The sequence below is a fragment of the Neopelma chrysocephalum genome, unplaced genomic scaffold (genome assembly GCF_003984885.1).
Source record: "Neopelma chrysocephalum unplaced genomic scaffold, ASM398488v2 Primary Assembly neopelma1_108, whole genome shotgun sequence".
Classification (NCBI taxonomy): domain Eukaryota; kingdom Metazoa; phylum Chordata; class Aves; order Passeriformes; family Pipridae; genus Neopelma; species Neopelma chrysocephalum.
Genome location: NW_020897773.1, coordinates 2,913,707 through 2,934,028, shown reverse-complemented (window position 1 = coordinate 2,934,028; position 20,322 = coordinate 2,913,707). Strand labels below are relative to the sequence as shown.

The window sequence follows — 20,322 nt, the reverse complement described above, 5'->3', positions numbered from 1 at the left end:
TATCACATTTATTTCTTTGGAACCAAATTTGGTGATTTAGTATTATGGCCACTGAATCTTTTCGGCTTTTTATTTTATTTTCCTTTGGTTCTTAAGTTATAAAGTTTATAGTATCTGCTTGATATAGTTCGTTTTAACGTCATGAATTTGCAATTTACATGAGCCAGGGAAGATAATTCTACAATGCACACACTTTTCTGATTAACTGTGTGTGACTTAAGTAGATCTGAGAAATGAGTTTTAAAGAGTGTTTTGAAAGACCTAAATTCAACCAGGCTTTATGAAGCAGAAATTATTTTATTTTTTTTGAGCAGTCTAATTTCTGATAATCAGTGCATTCCTTTGTTGTGCCAGATTATTGCTGGTGGTGGTGGGGAGGCGTCTGGCAAGGAAGGGGACTGGGAGGAGGAGACACTAAAGCAGAGTAGGAGAAAGTTCTGATGGAAAATTTGTACCAAAGAGCACCTTAATAATTGTTCAAGAAAAACTTGTGGAACCAGGGTCTGAAAATTCATTTTCTGAATATGTAAAATACATAATTTTGCATATAAATGGCTAACCTCACAAATACCTCACAAATGTGTCTTTACATTGATTTGCTTAATGTGCGCACTTCACAGGTTTCCTATGCACATCTTTTCAGAGACATTTAGGAGAAATGACCTATCTGGGCCCACTTTTTTAACTTCTAATTTACCAAGTCTTTTTCATCACCCCTACCTTGGGCACAAGATACTTGAATAATGATATCCAGTCCTCCATCCTTTTATGATGAGGTCAATCTCTTTTCTGTCACTGGATTCATGTGGGGCTGGATAGGAGAACATTAATTTTTCTGGAAGGTTTTTTTTCCTTCATGTCTTATATTCTGCCTGTCTCAACTACTTCAGCTGAAGAAGACTATTTTAGGAAAAGATCAATAAATCTTTTCATAACTGGAAATGTTAGAGGGTTATTCAGGAACATTTTAGCAGTACCTGCTAATTTCTTTTCTTTGCATCATGTCCTCTATAGGCTTTGAGATTAAGTGGCACTATGATATTTCTCTTATACTAGACACAATCATACAGAAACAAGATGTATTTGTGTTGTTTGCTCTTCATAGTGATATAAAGTGTAAGTTATCTGTGTTACTGGCTTCATATTAACTGAGACCTCACTGCTCTAAATAACCAGGTTTACATGTGTCTGTATAAATAAACAAATCAGTAGGAGAGAGTTCTGCCCTAGTCCTGACATGTCTAGCTTTAAGTAGCAACATTTTTTTAGTGGCTTCATAATAGAGGAATTTACTCACACGCATACATGAGACAAATAAAAATGATATAATAAAGAGGCATAAAAAAACACTTAAAAATTAAAAGTAGAAAAAGCTGTGGGAATTTTGCATGTTCGGTCCAGAGGAATATATAAAGTATAAGTGTGATTGTACAACTAGAGCAGACAGTTTCTATCAACAAACTCTCTAAGAATCACTTTCAGCAGATGTATTTAAGTCAGGATTTAGAGACCTCTCCTGGATATCAGGGCATGTATAGGAGCAATGGGTCACATTTACATCTATCTTATAGTTCTGTACATAATGAATAACAATAGTTAATATTGTCATTCTTCTATTTCCAGGTACGTGTATTGCCTTCACACGATGTAGGATAACCATCTGATGTGTGACCATCTGGGACTTGTTTCCTTTCCTCTGATTTCTGCTCTCGCGTTTGTTAAGTTTTTGGTGGCTCCTACACTGGAGTCCTTTCTGGGGCTTCTGGGACCTACTGTAGCCCAAATAAGATTAGCATCACTAAACTCTGGACTTAAAAAAGTGTAATTATCGATTTTATAGTTTGTCCGAGGGAAATCAGCTCTAATTGCAAGGCCTCTAGAGAGGGTGGTAAGTTCCCCCTTGTCTTCTTTGGTGGCACAAGAAGTCTAGCCCTGGCTGCATGATGCTTGAGCCTGGACAGAGAGAGGTCCCTTGGACACTGAGCATCCTCCTGAGGCATGAAATTCAGGGATCTGTAGCACTCAGTGTAAGGGAAGACTTGAAGAGAGGACTCCCATTCCATGTCTCTGCTTTGGTGTTGAGGGACACCAACACTTCCTCCCTCATGGCAAAACCTGATGCAAGTGGGGGTCCTTGTGTGTGATGAGGCTGGTGCTGAAAGCCCTGGGAGATGAGATTTGATGTTTCCTGGAGGCTAACTTTGCATACGGATTTTTGGATCACCTAACCTTCAGTCTAACCTTTCTCATGCCTTATGTTGGGCACCTGGCTCTGGGTTTTCAATTCCATGCCATTCACTGAAGAGAGCTTTTTACTGAGAGCTTTTCAGTGCTCTCCCTACTGGTGTCTAAGTGCTAAACATAAATTTTTAGGACCAAATACTGCTTATCTCTCTTACATGCATGTTTTTTAAGGGAAACTTTTTTTAAACTGTTTGTTGTGACATGAAACATGCTTGAAAAAGGTGGGCTGTATTCATTTCTTTAACCCTAAAATAGTGCCAGCAACAAAACCAAGGGAAAGGCTTTTCAATTATTTTCTCCATGTACCTCAGAAAGAATTGGTACTGAATAGTCAGTATCTCAAGTTAAGTACAGATTGATTCTTGGAGACTAATTGGTGAGATTTATTGACAATACAGCATTTGGCTAGTTATAATAGACTCCTATTCATTATACAGTTGATAATTCAACAAGTAGCTGATTCTAATTTTCAATGTTCGTTATACCATTAACACTGACTTTATTAGCCTACTCAGAGATGTTTAAAAACAATTAACCTTAATTTTTTTAAGTGAAATGTGAGATTTCAGCTATTAAATTTCAATTCTACTTTAACTGCCCCAGGGCATCAGACACGTGGCTCCTGAATTCTGGCGCCTTATTAATGCAGGATATCAGGGTCTTCAACAAAGAAACTCAAGGTCTGATTTTTAATTCTATGCAGATGTGGCTTTTCTCATATAAGTAACCCCATTAATGAATGAGGTTCCCTTCCTTCCATTCGTTTCGGTATCAGAATGTAATTTCTTGTTGTGGTGAAGGATGGCATAGGCCAGTATTTAATTAAAAAATTGCAAATGTCCTGATGACCCAAGCATGCAGAGAGAGGATTCATTTTAGCACAGTGCCATAAAAAAATGATAGATGGCTTTTCAGACAAAGCCTGCTTTCTAGGGCTCAGAAATTAGGCGTGCATTTCTACAAAACAGAGTTTGAGAAAGATTTCAAAGCAGATCAAAGTTAAAGAGCTTCCTGATGGTTCAGCTTTGTAGCACTAAGCCTGCTGGGTGTTCTGCAAGGATCCATTGTGTCTAACTGCTCCGAAAGCACAGCCGTAGCTTTGCATGCATTACACCAGCCCTGTTTTCAGTAGGGTTTTACAAATTGCCTAATCCAGGATAGGCCTTTTCTGGGAAGCTCTTTTATCCTTCTAACATTTGCATAATGATCTCAATACTGTAATTCTTGTGTGACAGTATGTTGAAGCTCTTTCTGATTTACATTAATGATAGTACAAGAATAATGAAATACCAAATTGACTTCATCGTCTTTGAGGACTGAGAATACCATAAATTTCAATGTTTAAAAAAAGTGTAGGGCCAAGTTCGCTCCTGGTGTGATCACAGTGACATCTCTAGAGCTAGGTGAGGTGTGCATTGACTTTGTCCTGCTTAAGTAAATATTAACTCATGAGGGGGTAGATTCTACTAAAGACCTACAATTAAAAAATGGGAACCTTTCACATTAGTACTCTGTCAGAGTAATACTTTTTCCCCTAGAACTTTGATTAAAACTTGATAATCTCCCATGAAAATTCTAAGCTAATCATTTGAAATAAAACATAGATGAGGATTGCATGAATACTTTATGTGAACAGTAAGAAAGTCTCTTGTTTTGAGCATTGTGTTAAAATTTGCAGGACTGCACAGCAGGCCATACCAGGCTGAGTTCCCCTTTCTGTCCCCCTGCAGACCTTACAATGAGGCAGCATAGACAGGAGATGAAAGGCAATTCCAGACAGCCATGCAAAAACAGTTCTGAGACAATAACAATTTGGAGTGATCTGGAAGACATGCTCACTGAAAAAAAGACTTCCATAGTAATTCGGAAAAAAAGTCATTTTCATTTCTGTGGGAAAACAGACCAAGAAGGTGAATCGCAGAGTGCAATGTGTGTATGTATGCATGTATATAACGTGTTCATGTATGTAACAAAGGTGGGTTTGTTGGTTTTTTTAAAGAAAAAATATTTTTTAACAACTGTCAGTCAATGCAACCAGTGTTATATGATGTCTTGCAATGAGCAGGTCATGTTAATATATACAATTGTTTGTTCTCACTACCCATGAATGATTAAATGTGTGAAAGAAGACAATTACCTAGATAACACCTTATTTCTCCGTAGAGTAGTACAAATCCTACCTTTCATTTGTTTAGTGTCATCAGAAGTTTTCTAGTCCTCTTTGTTTACTGTCATTAAAGGAGAAAACTCCAATTTGACAAAAAGGTTTATATGATATTTTAAACAATTTTTCCTAATCAGATATATTCTGTGACCTTTAAAAATGATAAAAATGCAGTCCTGGGGCATTTATGATCGAGTTGTGTACTCCAAAGTCCCAATTTTGGTGCACATTTTCAACTAATTAGAAGATAGACTGTGAGAAGCAATAAAGTTAATAAAGTTGCACTGATGGGAGATAGTAGCTGACTCCTTAAGTTATCTGTGCAGCAGGTTAAGGTTCATCCTGCATGAGTGTGGATGTACCACCTTACAGCCTTGTAAGCAACTCACCTCCATCTGGGTCCACAGGGAGCCTTCATCCTATGCTGGAGCATCACTCAAAAGAGCAGTCGAGATGAGAAAGGCACTGTTCACTCCCAGTACACAGAGGAGCTGCAGGTCTGGATTTCTCACTGAAAGAAATAGGGAAGTGGCAACTACTGATGGATGCTTTTTCCCCTGAGGAGCCCCAGTGGTCATCCAACACCATGCTGTAATTTTGGTCAGGGCGGTTGGAGTCCCACAAATGCTTTGAATGTTACAGCTGTATTTAGATGCCAAAGCTTTCAGCCCAGAGACTATCATTGTACCAGTGATAAAGGCCTCTCCTGCGCTACCAAGGCTACTGTGCAGTCCTGTGCTGTGAATAGAGAATAATCACCCAATTTTCTCTATTTTCAGGAGATTTGTCCTCACCAAGATGAGAGTCGTTCCAAAAGGAGCTTTTGCAGGACTTCTTGACCTAGAGAAAATGTACGTATTATGTCAACAACTATTTTACTCCAAGCAGCAGTTTCTGGTTGCAGGTCCCTATCTCTGAGCTTCATATATTTCATCTTTGGGTTTAAAAAAAAAATAGAAACTTTTTCTATTAACACCACATGTTTCAGAACAATGTTGTCATAAATACATTTTCATATTAGCAAATGGGCAGTCTTCAGTCAAAGGACTGGTTGAACATGGAGTGTCATTACAGTTAATAAATACAGTGCCATAACAGAAGATCACAGGAAACTGATTATTTTGAGAGTTTTGGAATGAAACAGTGGAAATATTAGGGAGGAAAGCACTCTTGTTAAGAACAGGTCAGCCAATTCCTTTTTCACTAATGAATAAATAGGATTGTTTTGTGCATGTTCGGAGTCAGCTGGCAAGATGTGTGAGAGAAGTTTCTTATGGGTGATAGATCCAAAAATTTTAGCACACAAAGAGGTAAGCACCTGATTTCTGTGAATTTTAGTGATAAACTTGGAGATACAATTATGAACATCTCTGATGAACCAAATGTATCATACATTCACTTGTATGCTATTGTGGATGTGTTGCAGCTCCACCACTAGAAGGATTATTACCTTATTTTTTATTATTATTACCCTTATTAATATGTTTTTTCCAGCTGTTCTTTACAACAGAAAATCTATGGATTATGTGGTGCTAGCACCAGAAATTATAACCATCACTGTCCAACCTGAACTATTCTTGGGCATGTACGATTTTTCTGAATTATTTCATATATGGGCAAATAACATTTTGCTTAGAAACAGAGCCAGTACTTGCACTGTGAGAGGAGAGGATCACAAACAGGTTGTTCACCCAAGAGGAGTCTGGGTGGGAGTGGGGCACATACAATTCTGTGTCCTTTTCAGTGCTGTGTGTGTAATGGCAAAGGTCAAAAGGACAGTTCTCTGCACCCTTTCTACCCTTTTCCCTTGTACTCTTGCATAAGTAAGCAATTTAGCAAGAAATTGAATACACCAGAAGGTATGGTCAAGTGAAAGCATTTTGAACTTGGAGAAGGATGGATGGATGGATGGATGGATGGATAAATGGATGAATGGATGGAGGAAGAACAAACAGTGAACATGCAAGGATTGAAGAGCTGCTATCAGTAGCAAGTGGTAAAACTCACATGGCATCTGGCCTTTTCTGAAATAGGAGATCCATTTCAGAATATCACTGTAGGTTCAGGAGTCTTCTCTTTGCACGTACAAACTAAAAATCTTCCCACTTATGGATCCAGCCTCTCATAAACCCAGCAAGCACCACTGTAAAAGGTCATTTTTCTTGATAAAAGAAAAGTCCTAGTTAGGGCTAAGATCACTTCTGTGTTGCCAGTTTTGTTGGCACTTGTTTCTCCCCAGTCCTGTAGAGTTCCTTTTAGCCTAGTCCTTATGGAAAATCATTGAGCTCTCTGGTCTATGAATTGAGTTGCAAAGTGCATTGTAAACTGCTTCTATTATCTTTAATTACTCAGAAACCATATGTCAGATAGGTATGAAGGCATTGAATAGATTGTCTCTAAGTGGTGATTTATTGTTAACCAAAAAAATTATATATGGTAATGGACTCAATTTGAAAATACATCCACCTACTAGTAGTACATGGAAGAGAAATGGGGACAGACAGTTTATAGCAAAACATCCTTGAAAATAAAATTGTGATAAATATGTAAATGAGACCAATCAACATCAACAAAGATGCAGTATTTGCAGATGATATGGCAAACAGATAAAATTTGAAATAGCTCACAAATCCTAAACCTAACCCATAAAACATTCATCAGAAATATTCATGATAATGTAGGGACAAAAAAGTGGGTAATCAAATAATAGATTTGCATATAAAAACACAGCCTTTGTATGAAAGCCTTTTTACTCTTGCAAGATCATGCACAGAAAGAAAGATTAAGCAAACTGTAGCCTATTTAAGGAAAACATATTAATATTGTGGTACCTCCATATGGTAAAATGTAGATAGCCTGATGTACACAAATTGGTTACTTCAACATAGTATATATATGTGCTCACCTAGAACTAAATAGAATAAAAATGAAGTGACAATATTTCCTGAATGCATTACTGAAGAAATATTAATGAAGAAAAACCAGTATCTTGTGCAGTCTGACATATCTGTACCCACAATTTTTTTCGCTAATAAATCGTTCCTAAGTGTGTTTCTGAGAACAGGGTAGGTTTTAAAGCCCAGAATTTGGAGGGAAATGGTAGTCTTTGGAATCATTTTTCAGGGATGGGCTGGTTGATTACAAGTTGGAACATGGTGGTCAGAGGCTGTCCTGGGCATAGTGACCATATAGAGTTTTTGATTTTTGGTGAAGTATGGAAGGAGGTGAACAAAACCACTACCTTGGACTTTGGGAGGGCAGAATTTGGCCTGTTTAGGACAATGGTTCAGAAAGTCCCTCAGGAAGTGGTCCTTAATAGCAAAGGGGTCCTGGAAGGCTGGACATACTTTAAGAAGGAAATCTTAAAGGCATAGGAGCAGATCATCCCTATGGGTCAAAAGGCAAGCTGTCAGGGAATAAGACCTGCTTGGCTGAACAGGGAGCTTTCACAGGAACCCAGGGAAAAAACAGAGTTTGTGACCTCTGAAAGAAGGGGCAGGCAACTCAGGAAGAATACGAGGATGTCGTTAGAACATGTAGAAAGAAAATTAGAAAGGTGAAAGCTCAGGTAGAACTCAATCTGGCTACTGCTGTGAAAGACAATAAAAAGTATTTTTATAAATACATTAACAACAAAAGTAGGGCCAAGGAAAATCTCCATCCTTTATTGGATGCAGGGTGGGAACATTGTCACCAAGGATGAAGTAAACACTGGCATACTTAATGCCTTCTTTGCCTCAGTCTTTAACTGAAAGACAGGTTATGCTCAGGGCAACCAGCCCTGAGGTGGCAGAAAGGGATGGGGAGCAGAATAAACTGGGGAGCAGGAAGGAGTCATCAGTGACCTGCTGAGCCACTCACAAGTCAATGGGGCCAGATAGTGTTCACCTGAGGGTGCTGAGGGAGCTGGTGGAAGAGCTTGAAAAGCCACTCTCCATCATTTTTCATCAGTTCTGGTTAACTGGGGAGGTCCCAGGTGACTGAAAGTTGAACAATGTGAGACCCATCAACAAGAAGAGTCAGAAGGAGGATCCAAGGAACTACAGCCCTGTCAGCCTGACCTTGGAGCCCAGGAAGGTTATGGAACAGATTATCCTGAGTGCAATCACACAGCACATACAGGACAACCAGAGCATCAGACCCACTCAGGATGGGTTTAGGAAAGGCAGGTACTACTTGACCAACCTAATCTTTTCTTATGACCAAGTGACCAGCCTAGTGGACAAGGGAAAATCTGTGGATACAGTTTTCCTAGACTTCAGTAAAATCTTTAATACTGTCTCCCACAGCATTCTTCTGGAAAAGCTGGCATCCCATGGCTTGGACAGGGGCACTCTTTGCTGGATTAAGAACTGACTGGATGACTGGGCCCGAACAGTAGAGGTGAATGGTACCAGTGGGTGGCTGGTCAACCGGGGGGTCCCCCAGGGTTCAGCATCGGGGCCAGTCCTGTTCAATATGTTTATTGATGAGGGGATCGAGTGTACCCTCATTAAATTTGTGGACAGAACCAAGTTGGGTGGGAGTGTTGATCTGCTGGAGGGTAGAAAGGCTCTGCAGAAGGATCTGGGCAGGCTGGATAGATGGGCCGAGACCAGCAGTATGAGATTCCGTACTTGGTGAAGTGCTAAGTCCTGCACTTGGGTCACAACAACCCCATGGAATGTGACAGGCTGGGGGATAGAGTGGCTGGAAAGCTGCCCGACAGAAAAAGACCTGGGGGTGCTAGTTTATAGGTGGCTGAACATGAGCCAGCAGTGTGGCCCAGAAGACCAATATCATCCTGGCTTGTATAAGCAATAGTGTGGCCAGCAGGACTAGGGAAGTGATTGTCCCCTTGTACTTGGCACTGGTGAGGCCACACCTCCAGTGCTGTGTCCAGTTCTGGGCCCCTCGCTACAGGAAAGATATTGAGGTGCTGGAGCGAGTCCAGAGACGGTCAACAGAGCTGGGTGAGGGTCTAGAGAGTAGGTCCTATGAGGAGGGGCTGAGGGAGTTGGGGTTGTTTAGCCTGGAGAAGAGGAGGCTCAGGGGAAACCTTATCATTCTCTGTAACTACCTGAAAGGAGGCTGTAGTAAGCTGGGGTTCAACCTCTTCTCCCAGGCAACTGGTGACAGGATGAGAGGAAATGGCTTCAAGCTGCATCAGTGGAGGTTAAGGTTGGACATTATGAGGAATTTCTTCACGGAAAGGGTGATTAAGTGTTGGAATGGATTGGCCAGAGGGGTGGCACTTAGTGCTTTGGGCGTGGCACTGAGTGCTTTGGTTTAGTTGACATGGTGGTGTTTGGTCAAAGATTGGACTCTATTGTCTTGGAGGGTCCCTTCCAACTCAGAATACTCTGTGAAATATCTGTCTTCTCCAACCTTAATGATTCCATGATTTTATTCTATGATTCCAAGTTAAATAAGAGATGAGTTCTTCATAGGAATCCTAACTCTGTTGTATTTACTTTCAAAGCGAATGAAGGCTTTTAAACACAGGCACCAAAAATTTCTAGTTTTCAATTAAAAATAATTCAATAATATTTTCCTGTTTTCTCTGTGCATTTTAGTATCTTCTCAAACACCCAAACTGCTGAGAGCTTTGAATAGATGTATTTTGCCAGAAAATATCAAATACTTTCAGTTAGGCTTCAGTCAGAGTACCCAGGCAAGATCTCCCTTATTTGCCATTTGGACTCTCCAAGGACTTCCCAGAATGGACACTAGGGATTATGACTCATCACAGAAAAAATATTGTGACTCGGAAATGATGGCATGGAGCACTTGATCTGCTCTCCCTTGTGCAGCTCTAGTTTTAGTTACCAAGGCAAAATCTTTTGTGTTTCCTCTGATTTTTAATTATTTTTTTTTTATTTTGGCAATATTGTCATTGGAATATTTTTGTCATTTTTAAATTTTTTTAAAAAGTGAGAGCCCTTTTAAACTACCTCTGACTTGTCATTATCTCTTAACCCATCTAAATTACTTCAGTTACTGAAAAAAAACAGGAAATGTCCATTCTGTAGACTGTCATAAGGTGCAAAACCTTTCCCCAAGTATGATCTAGGAGAAAGATCTTCTTGTCTTCTTAGATAAAATGTTTAAATTTATTGAATAAACTGTCACGCTCTAATTATCAGAGATTTCTCTTACTAAACATGCAACTTGAATTTTCATATAGAAAACTATTTCAGGAACACACAGGTCTGTGGAACAGTGTTGCCATCTTGTTGCTAGCAGCTCTCGAACTTCTGCACAACTCTGGCTTCATGTTAATTTAGCAATTAGGTGTTCAGGAAAGCAGATTAGTTATTCTTGGTACATGTTTAGTCTACTCCTAAGTCTTAGACAACTGGTGTGTGGCAGTTTGCCTGGACTCCTGCTTAACCAACCTGTTTACACTCCCAGAACTAATTAACATTCTAGTTACTAAATTAAAAAGCAGTGCCATGCAGGCACATACCTGGCAAAATCAATTTGACGTGCTCTGCAGCAGCTATGTCATCTTCAACCTGCACTGAAAGTGCTTGATTTGGAGACCGTCTGAAGCAATATTGTCTCACTTTTTCTTGTGCTGTTTCGTCCTGTTGCTACAAGGTAGCAGACTTATGAATGTTGATCTAACAAGGCCTGATTCGGGCATCATATTTATAGGAAATTTGGTCTGATTGCATTACCCTGTGCAAGCCAAAGAGGCCTCATGTCTGCACCCTGAGGCACAATCCACTTGAAAATTCATCATCAGTTATTTGTTCTTTTTGAAGGGTTTAGGATAAAACATAATGCTTTGGTTCATCATTTGCTCTCAAATCCAACCAGTGTGCAGCCTAAAGAAATTCAGCTATGAGGATGAAATCCTTCTTGAACTAGAAGATATCACAGAGGAAAAAACCCACCATTATTGGCCCTGTTTTGTATTTTGGAGTAATAGGAGAAGGACGTTTCTTTAACAGATTTTGGCAAAGGCACAGTTTAAGAACGCGAACCATGCTATGGATAATAGATCTTGATGAGCTAAATCCTTAATGAGCTCTGGAAATCCTGGAAAGCTAAAACTTTCAGGGTTGAGGGAATCTACAAGAGTTGATAGTCCTGAAACCTGAACTTTTCTATCTATGGAGGACAGCAAGAATATATGTACCAACTATCTTCTGCTTCCTTATGAATTTGTAGGAAAAAGCAGCTCTTAATCATGTATTTACTTCATCACTTAGTGCCTTCAAGCTTTTCTGTTTTGTTTTGTTTTTCTGCTGAGACTGTTGATACAGTGATCGTCCATAAGAACAAATGCTGCTGGTCTGTGACCTAGATACATGAGCACCAGCTTATTTCATCTACAACAACCAACACAATGTATGATGCTAAAATCTCTCCTGTTTGCCCCTGTAGGAAAAAAGGCAAGTCACACTTTCCTTTGACTTAATTAGATTATACTGTGTTATCTTTTATGTTTTAGCCAAACTCAGGTGAGGTACTTGAGGATAGCAGAGACCAGAAGAGTGTATTTTGAATCAAGGGGTATCTCTCTTCCTGCAACTGATGAAGGAGTAGAGTTCTTGGCTTGACTGTGAAAGTCTCATCTGGAGAATTTGGCATACTAGAAGTCTACACTTTATTTAGCAAGTTTTAAAAACCTGGAGGATTGATGGATTCATTATCCAGACCTTCTTCAGCAGTAGCCACTAAAGCTTCCTGGGCTAGCAAATGGCTAACCCATCCCAGGTGCTCCTGAAAGAGCTTCAATAAGCTCCAGCATGTGATTCTGTAACACTTGTCAGCCCAAGTGAGGGGAGGGAAGGGGGGGAGGCAGGAATCACATGATCACCTGAGGACGAGCAGTCTGTGTCTTCTGCTACCAAGAAAACTGTTCAGCATTTTGCAGTTTCTCCAATTTTTCTTGCACAGTGTATTGTGTGCTGCCTCATTTGGTATGCAAAGGCTGTGTTTAAATAAGATCATTAAAGCTATTTTGAGAAAATTGTGAGGATTCAGCGTAACCAAGACATTTGGAAAGTGGTTCTAGGCAGGAGTTTCTTTCTATCTTTTGTTGCATCATTTGGATAAATCTGCTATTTATTATTTTACAAGCAGCAAAATATGGATTTTCAGGATCTGCTGTGATACAGAAGTTAAGTAGTGCATGTTTACAAAAATATTTATTTATATCCCTAAGGTGAAAGGGAGACACAGTGCATTCTGTGTACCAGTACATACTGAATCAAGGAACAATCATACTTCAGTAATAAATAGTGCAGGGTATATTCCCAAGATGCAGCCCTACAGATATTAAATTCCAATTTACATTTGAAGAAGTTATGTGAAACATTCTGCGGCTTAAGGACAGGTCATGAAAATGAGAATGCCAGTTAATGCATTTAAATTAGTCTAAATATGCATTTTCTCTCAGGGAACAGAGGACTACTGTTCAAAAATGTGTAAGGTGAGTAACCAACATAGGCGAAATTCAAAATTCGGGCTGTCATCCCAAAGAATAAATGTTTTAATGTTTTAAAGCCACTGTTATATGTGGGGCTTTCCCAGCTGTATGCCTGGTCCAGTCAGCAGGCAGGCTGCTGGTCAGGCAGGGAGCAATCACAGGAGGCTTCCTGGCTCCTGCGGGTGGACTTGCAAGTCCCAGGTGCCCCCACCCCAGCTGTTTAATGGTGATCAGTGGTTTTGAAGCAGGGCTTTTCTATGGTGGAGGGACTGCTTGCACTTCAGGCCTCTGATTCAGCAGCAAAATGTAAGAAAGCTTATCCTCTGCTGGATGTACCATACACGTTTCATAGCCCAACAGCATCCAGGGTGTCAATCTTCATTTGCCCATCGCAACACTCTGCCCTTTGAAACGGGTTCCCTCAAATGAGATTTGAAAGGTGAACAGCTATGCAAGCTTCTTCCAAGGGTCCTGTAACACATCGTTGATGGAGGAGCTGGGCAGAGCTGTGCCTTGTGCCACAGTCTGTCTGTGTGGCTGTGAGCGGCTGCGGTACCTTTTCCTCTCCAGGGAGTGCCGTTGCTTCAGATGGCCCTCCTGCAGCCTTTGCAAATATCGTCCCATGGATAGCAAACTTTTGTGTTTGGTATGAATACATGGGAAGCCTGGTGTTCTCAATTCAAATTATTTCATGAAAGTAGAAGCTATGCCTTGGGTTCTAAACATAATAAACAATGAACGAAGACCAGGTGGTTTTATTATAATCTATAAACATTTTGCTGCATCATCACCTGGCATTCCACTTTTCCCTGTCAAAGCTTATCTGTGGAAGAGGCCTTACACTTGCAGTTATTGCTGTCATCCCTTGCACAATTACAAAAAAGTGAAGTAGGAATTTATGATCCATGTCAGCAGCTCACTGCTGATGTCAAAGAGCTTTGCTATATTTCGGGGAAAGCATGATCTAATCTCAATCTTTTGCTTGGTGGAACAAAATTACAAATAAAGTAAAAACCCTTAGAAGAAGAAGCTAGGAAATGTAAAATCAATTAATAGTGTCCATATCAACATTTTCTAAATTTTCTATTCAAAAAGTCCCAGAAAATCATGCTAATATTTGCATATTTTAATTGAAACACATTAGAGTACAAGAAAGGAAGTATTCCATAATTCTTTCTGTGTGGTTTAGTATCTTGATGCTTGCTGTCTTTGATATAATAAATTTAGAACAGAAAAAAAAATAAATACATTTTGTTATTAGTTCCTTTCTTTTGAACAAGAATGAGCTTTGTGGTAATGAACTGTTTGCAGAATCTTTATTTGTAAACTGCATGGGTGTGAAGCCAGTGTTAAAGATTGAAGTATTTAATGGGAGAATCATCTTGCACCTCATTTCTAGTCTCTGTTTTACAGATGTCTAGACAGAGAGAGAAAAAAGAGGAATCCACTTGTCTGAATATATACTAAATGCTTTAATGCCTCTCCCCAGCGACACACTGTTCAGATTACCTGAATTCATAAAAGATGAGATATGGGCAAATGCTTGTGTGAGTTCCCACTCTTCTTTAGGAAGAAACTTTGATCCAATGTTCCTCTGCCTTCCTCCACGCAAATAAAACAGATAAAACTAAGTACATACTAAATTAAGATTTGCATATCTAAATGTAGGCTCTGCAGTAGCCACTTTTGTTCAAAATGAGATTTGAGGGTGAAATGCACAGTTTTTAAAAAAAAAGTCTTAGTCCAGTGTCAAAAAAAAACCAAAAAACAACATAACCTCTGCAAATGAAATGCTGTGAATTATTAAGATTTTTCCCTCAGTTAGTAAGATTATTTCTCAATAGGCTTGCCCTGCATTTAAACTGTGTTCTGGGTGTCCTTTCCTGCAACTAGAGCAAGACGCTGGGCCAGACGGGAGGCAGGTTTGGCATCACAGGGAGAAATTTGCTTCCTCTGAATCATTAAGTTTTGCAAGGCAGCCTCAGTCTAGGTCCTTGCATTAGAGGCATGAAGCTGATTATTGCAACTGGCAAACCTACCAAGGAGCCTCAGAATTGATGGTCATCCCGTGGTGCAGAATTAATACTATAATCTTTCTTCTTTTCTCCTGTGGAAATGCTTAATGCATACTGACGAGGCTGGTATGCCTGCTCACTGGCCAGCTTTTTGAGATTCACCTCAGGTGCTTTTAAGTGGGTTTTTTGTTTCAAGAGGGAAAGATGGATGATGGTAGAGTCAAAAATTTTCCCCCAAAATGTGTCACTTCTTCAGTTTCCATCTCTTCCTTCCAGGAACTTCACTCTATTTTAAAGTAAAGGAAGTTTCAAGTTGTATTTTCTTAAGACATTCTTGTACTTTCAAGGTAGAATAAATGACCATCTAAGTGACTTCGTAAATATAAAAATACATATTTGCTAGGTAACATAAAATAATTTTTATGCTGGATGAGTGATAAATTTATTAAACTTGCATATATATATATCACAAAATGAAATGAGAACTCAGAATTGCTGGTTCTATTTACATTTTACATTTTCAGATATAATTCATTGTTCATACATGGCAAAAGATGGGTCTTCTCATACAATGTGTCAGAATATGTTCCTGATTTAAATAATTATATTTTTCTTTATAAAATCAGTATATTTGTTCTAATATCCCTAAATAATTTGTTTTTTAAAAAAGAGTCAATTTTTTATGTTAGTTACATATTAATATCCCAGTTTCTAGATAGAATTCAGAATTAAAATGTACTGACTTGAGACAAGTGTAAATACAAAATTAGGTTTTAAACAAAATTAAATAAAAGTAAGCAGTATTAAAGTTGACAAACATTTTTTAAAGAATTGTAAAAGGATAATTATAAAAAGGTTTCTTTCTATTAAAAAAAAACCTAACAAAACAACCAAACCCCAACCAAACCTACATTCTTGTGTGAAATCAAATTAAAAAGCAATTCTGAGAGAAAACACATGCATTTAAAAGAGGTTGCATCTCACCTGGTTGTTATGGCACCTTCATTTTCACCTGACAGACAGGTTGATGAGGGTCCATGGCTCCTGATGCATCATGGTGTTGTGCTGGTAGGAGGCTGTGGGAATTCAGGTGACAGCATATTCCAAGAGATGTTGTAAAGCCATCTCCTTCCAGGTATATCCAGCTTCTAGATTTCCTTTAAAAATACGGCTCTTAAAAAAAAAAAGGTATGAATTAGAAAAGAAAGGGTTTTTTATGAGAAAAAAGGTTTTTAAAGGATTTTTTTTCTATTAATCTTATTGAGTGTATTGTAACTGTATGAGTGAGTGAATGCAAAAGGTATGACTTCCTTGAAATTGTGCCCAATTTTCTCTAAATGGGATTTTCTTTGATGTTTATTGTTGCCACTACTAATGTTGTTTGTTGGAAAGAAGTCCAGCACCACATAGGAAATGGTAATTCAGTTTCAGGAGGATTTTAGAAACACCTTCCCATATTAATTTTATCCAGCTTTTCTGTTTATTTTAGAAATAATGTTAGTGGAATTGGCATCTTGCAATGAAGGAGGGTTTCCTGGTATACAAATGCTGATATAACCCTCAGCATTTATGGAAAAAAAATGTTGAGATGAAGTCAAGACATTTATTTTCCAAGCAGGAGATGTTGATTTTCTGACAACATTATATTGCATGGCCTTTATTTCTATTATGCCAAATGATTGATGTGGATTTAATCATTAGCTTGATGGCTGCTTTGCTAAGTGGAGAGGCAACTGAGCATTTTATCGTTATTAGTGTGCTGCATTTTGATTTTTCTATCAAAGGCACTGCTGGCCCTAATTCATCCCAGGTGTAAAACCAGAGATTCATTGTGCCCGTTGTTTGTTTTGCGACCAAGCCAAGAACAATTTGCTCTCAGAACACTGTGGATATTTGTTTTGATTTCTAGAGCAGGAACCTGGTTTTGATGAAGGCTTTCATATATGTGCTTGATTCTTTAAAAATAAGTAAGAGTGACTAAACTACTTCCCATATGGTAGAATATATATACTTATATACTTGAATACATGCATATGTGTATATGTATACATAAAGCAGTCTGGAAAAGATTTAATTTGCTAGCATTTAGGATGGTAGACAGATACTAAGCCAGAAAATATTTTGAATGCTTGGGGAGCCAACATCACAGATGGAAATGACAAATGATTGTGAGAGAAACGGAGAAAGCTGAAAAACTATTGGTGTCTGTGCATTTTCCAGTGTAGTTATCAGAAAACTAGGATTTGGGGACAGGGACAGGCTTTTGACTTTCCAGGTCAGAACCTCATATTTGAGAGCTGCTAATGCCACTTACTAAAGGAGGACGTTCAAGAGAACATTTCTGGAACAATTATGGAACAGTTCATCCACATGGAGAATATGTTTTGTCCACCTCATAGGATGCTTTCTCCTCTGAGGAGAAGAAGTGCGCATAATAAATAGGGGGCTGCTCAGCACAAACTCCAGGAGTGGTTTCTCTGTGTTGTCTTGTGCTGTGAAGTTTCTTCACTGAAAGGAGTAATGAGGAATTTCACATGAGAATAGAATTAAACTAGTTTCTTTACTTGGAAGGAGTGTTTACTTCTGTCTTGCTTGTCTGGTCAAGAGCACAAGGATTTACATCTCTATCTGTAATTATGAAGTTGGTCATTAGACACGTCCAATCCTTTTGTCAAACTTATCTTTTATTTTGAATGAGATTTTATGTTGATATGTCTTTCATCTTTATTTTCCAAATTTTTAAGTCTTCTTGTGCTGGATTTTTAAGATTTTAGCTTTTCCCATCTGTGCTGTGAGAAAGGCTGATCACAATACAGTGAAAAGGACGTGCTTATTTATTACTTCTGTTTCCAACTAGATAAGGCTCTTTAGGACAGCTGGCAGGAGGAAGGGGTGATGGGTATTTCCTTTGTGGGCTAATGAGCATGTTTGGAGGGGAATAGCTTTGAGGTCCTGCAAGTGGCAGGAGGTTTACAGGCCAGAGATGGGTATGTGTCACCCAAGGACTGCACTGGAGAGCAGGGAGCAGCCCCAGGGGTAATGAACAGGGTTTGAAAGATTTTTGGGCAGAGCTTAGTGCCACCAGAAATGAGCCATTGAGGAACTTGGCCATTCGGTACTTAAAGGGGGACTATAAAAAAGATGGGGAAAATGTTTTAGCAGGGCCTGTCACAATAGAACAAGGGGTGATGGTTTTAAACTAAAAGGGGGTTGACTGAGATTACATAGCAGGAAGAAGCTTTTTACTATTAGGGTGCTGAACCACTGGAACATGTTGCCCAGACAACTGGTGGATGCCCCACTCCTGGGAACATTCAAGGTCAGGTTGGATGCGGCTCTGAGCAACCTGGTCTAGTTGAAGATGTCCCTCAGGGAAGCTGGACTAGATGACCTTTAAAGGTTCCTTACAACCCAAATTAATCTGTGATTCTATGAACTCCAAACCTCCAAAGGCACTGGATGTAAGGTTAGAGGAGGATATAAATTCTTCTCAGTTCTCTTCCAATATCCTATAAGGTTTTTCTGCTTTAAAGTTAATTATCCTAGTTGATATTCTAATAAAAGCTGCCTTTTTTGAGCTTAAAACCCTTTCATATTTCTTTTGGGCATTCTATGCAGAGGAAGGTCAAGACATATTGCCTCAAAACTCACGGCTTGAAGTGCCATTGTACGGCACACATTGTACTACCCAGACCGTCTTGTCACTACATTTTCACTGTGTGCCATGTCTTGGCTCCTCCGTTCCCTGAGCTCGACCCTCTACTTGGGGACCCAGGGCTATGAGCTAGCATGAGCTGAGGCTGAAGGCACATTTGCAGCAGAGGAGTAACCTCCAGAGAGGAACAGAGCAGAGAGACAAGTGGCAATGAATTTCTAGAGAGGAAAGCAAGTGGATCACAGTTCATCTGCAACAGCCGTGTGCCTGGGCATAATTGACAACACGCACTGTTTATTTAAAAATAAGCATGGTTTTGCCTGTGTTTCTTGGTAGCAGACTTAAACACACTAACAAGTAAAGTGGCTTTTCATGAGCCTTCATCTGTCAGTATCAAGGATCCTGTTTTGTATTCCCAGGACCCAGAGTACCTCTGAATAGCACATTATGTTTTCATCCCACTGTGCTGCCAGGCACTGTGCTTTCAGGGCAACAGATAACATGTTAACGACTGAAATAGGCTGTAAAAATGAAGGGGGAATTGTGTCAGCAATGGGAAATCACTCAGGTCTCTAGAGGGTGGGCTTCCTAATAGGATCTCAGCCAAGCACTGCATAGGCTTAGCTCCCAGGGAGCATATTCATGTGAACTGGACAGTGTCAACTTGTTCCAGGCTTCAGCAATCTTTCCCATACAGGGAGATTGCTTTCAGATGTAGAAAAATGTTGATAAAAATCTATGACATATTTGTTCTTGATTTTGGTTGTGTGCAGTCAACATCAGTCCCAGCAATGTGACAGTAAGGTGTCTTTTTATCTGCAGTCCTAAGGATGTTTCTGTTCTCCATATTTTGTGAATCTGTTGGCAGGCTAAAAGCTTTCTGCAGTTGAGTAACTGGCAAAGCTCTCATTTGCCATGACTCCTTTTGTTCATAGGAGAGTGAGTAATAGCAGAAAAATGACCATTCTTCAGGGAAGATCACCATTCTTTGGGGGAGATCATCCAGGAGCCCGCTCCTCCTCTACCTGCCCTTACTCACTCTCAGTAGCCTTTTTAAAAATCTATACGGCTTACTCCAGCGCTGACCTTGTCTAATCATATTGATTGTTAGTAACTGAAGGCTAATTAGGAAGCAAGTTGCTATGGTAATTCTTGAGTCACACATACAAAGAGAAAATACTGCTAAAACCACTAGTGCATGGTGACTATTAGCATAGTTAAACAAATTAAAAAATATAATTCATTCAGATCTATGCTGGAATTCAAATGAAGATACAATATGCAGCAAGGAAGATTTTCCCTTGCTATCACATTTTCCTCTTCTGTAGTCATTTTGTTCTTTTATTTGTCCGTTGAAGGAGTTATGTATAATTTTAGGACTAAATGACAAAGTAGGCTTTGGGTTGTTCTCAACCTCCCACCCCACAGCCCACACAAAATATGTCACAACAAGTTTTTTGCGACAGGCGAATGACTCAAGCAGAGGGTAATAGGACTTGGAACCCCCCAGATTTCTGGGTCATTTGTTCATATCCAGTCTGCATGTGTGTGATGAACGCTTTATTTTCACATGGGTAGGCTGATGGCTTGCATACCATGAGAGGGTGATCTCAGCCTGTGCCCTCAGGAGATGGTGATTCATTGCAAGCTAAGGCTGCTGCAGCTGGTTTTCAGCAGCACCAGCCTCTTTTGGCCAGACTTTGAAATGGTTCTGCACCAGAGCTGGGGTCTCAGTGGGTGTCCACAGTCCTTTGTGGGGCACTGTGGGAAGGTTTGATTGCTTTGGCTGTGCTGTGCTTCGTCTGTGGATAAATGGAAGATT

General features: G+C 39.5%; 1 protein-coding gene across 2 annotated transcripts in view; it reads left to right on the top strand.

Moving 5' to 3' along the window:
* Positions 1-20,322, top strand: part of LOC113973952 (follicle-stimulating hormone receptor) — an 86,300-nt gene that overhangs the window by 27,902 nt on the left and 38,076 nt on the right. For both annotated transcript variants that reach the window (XM_027696657.1, XM_027696658.1), the window contains exon 2: positions 5,188-5,259. In XM_027696657.1, the coding sequence (XP_027552458.1) occupies positions 5,188-5,259 (72 nt within the window). The remainder of the gene's footprint in view (positions 1-5,187; positions 5,260-20,322) is intronic.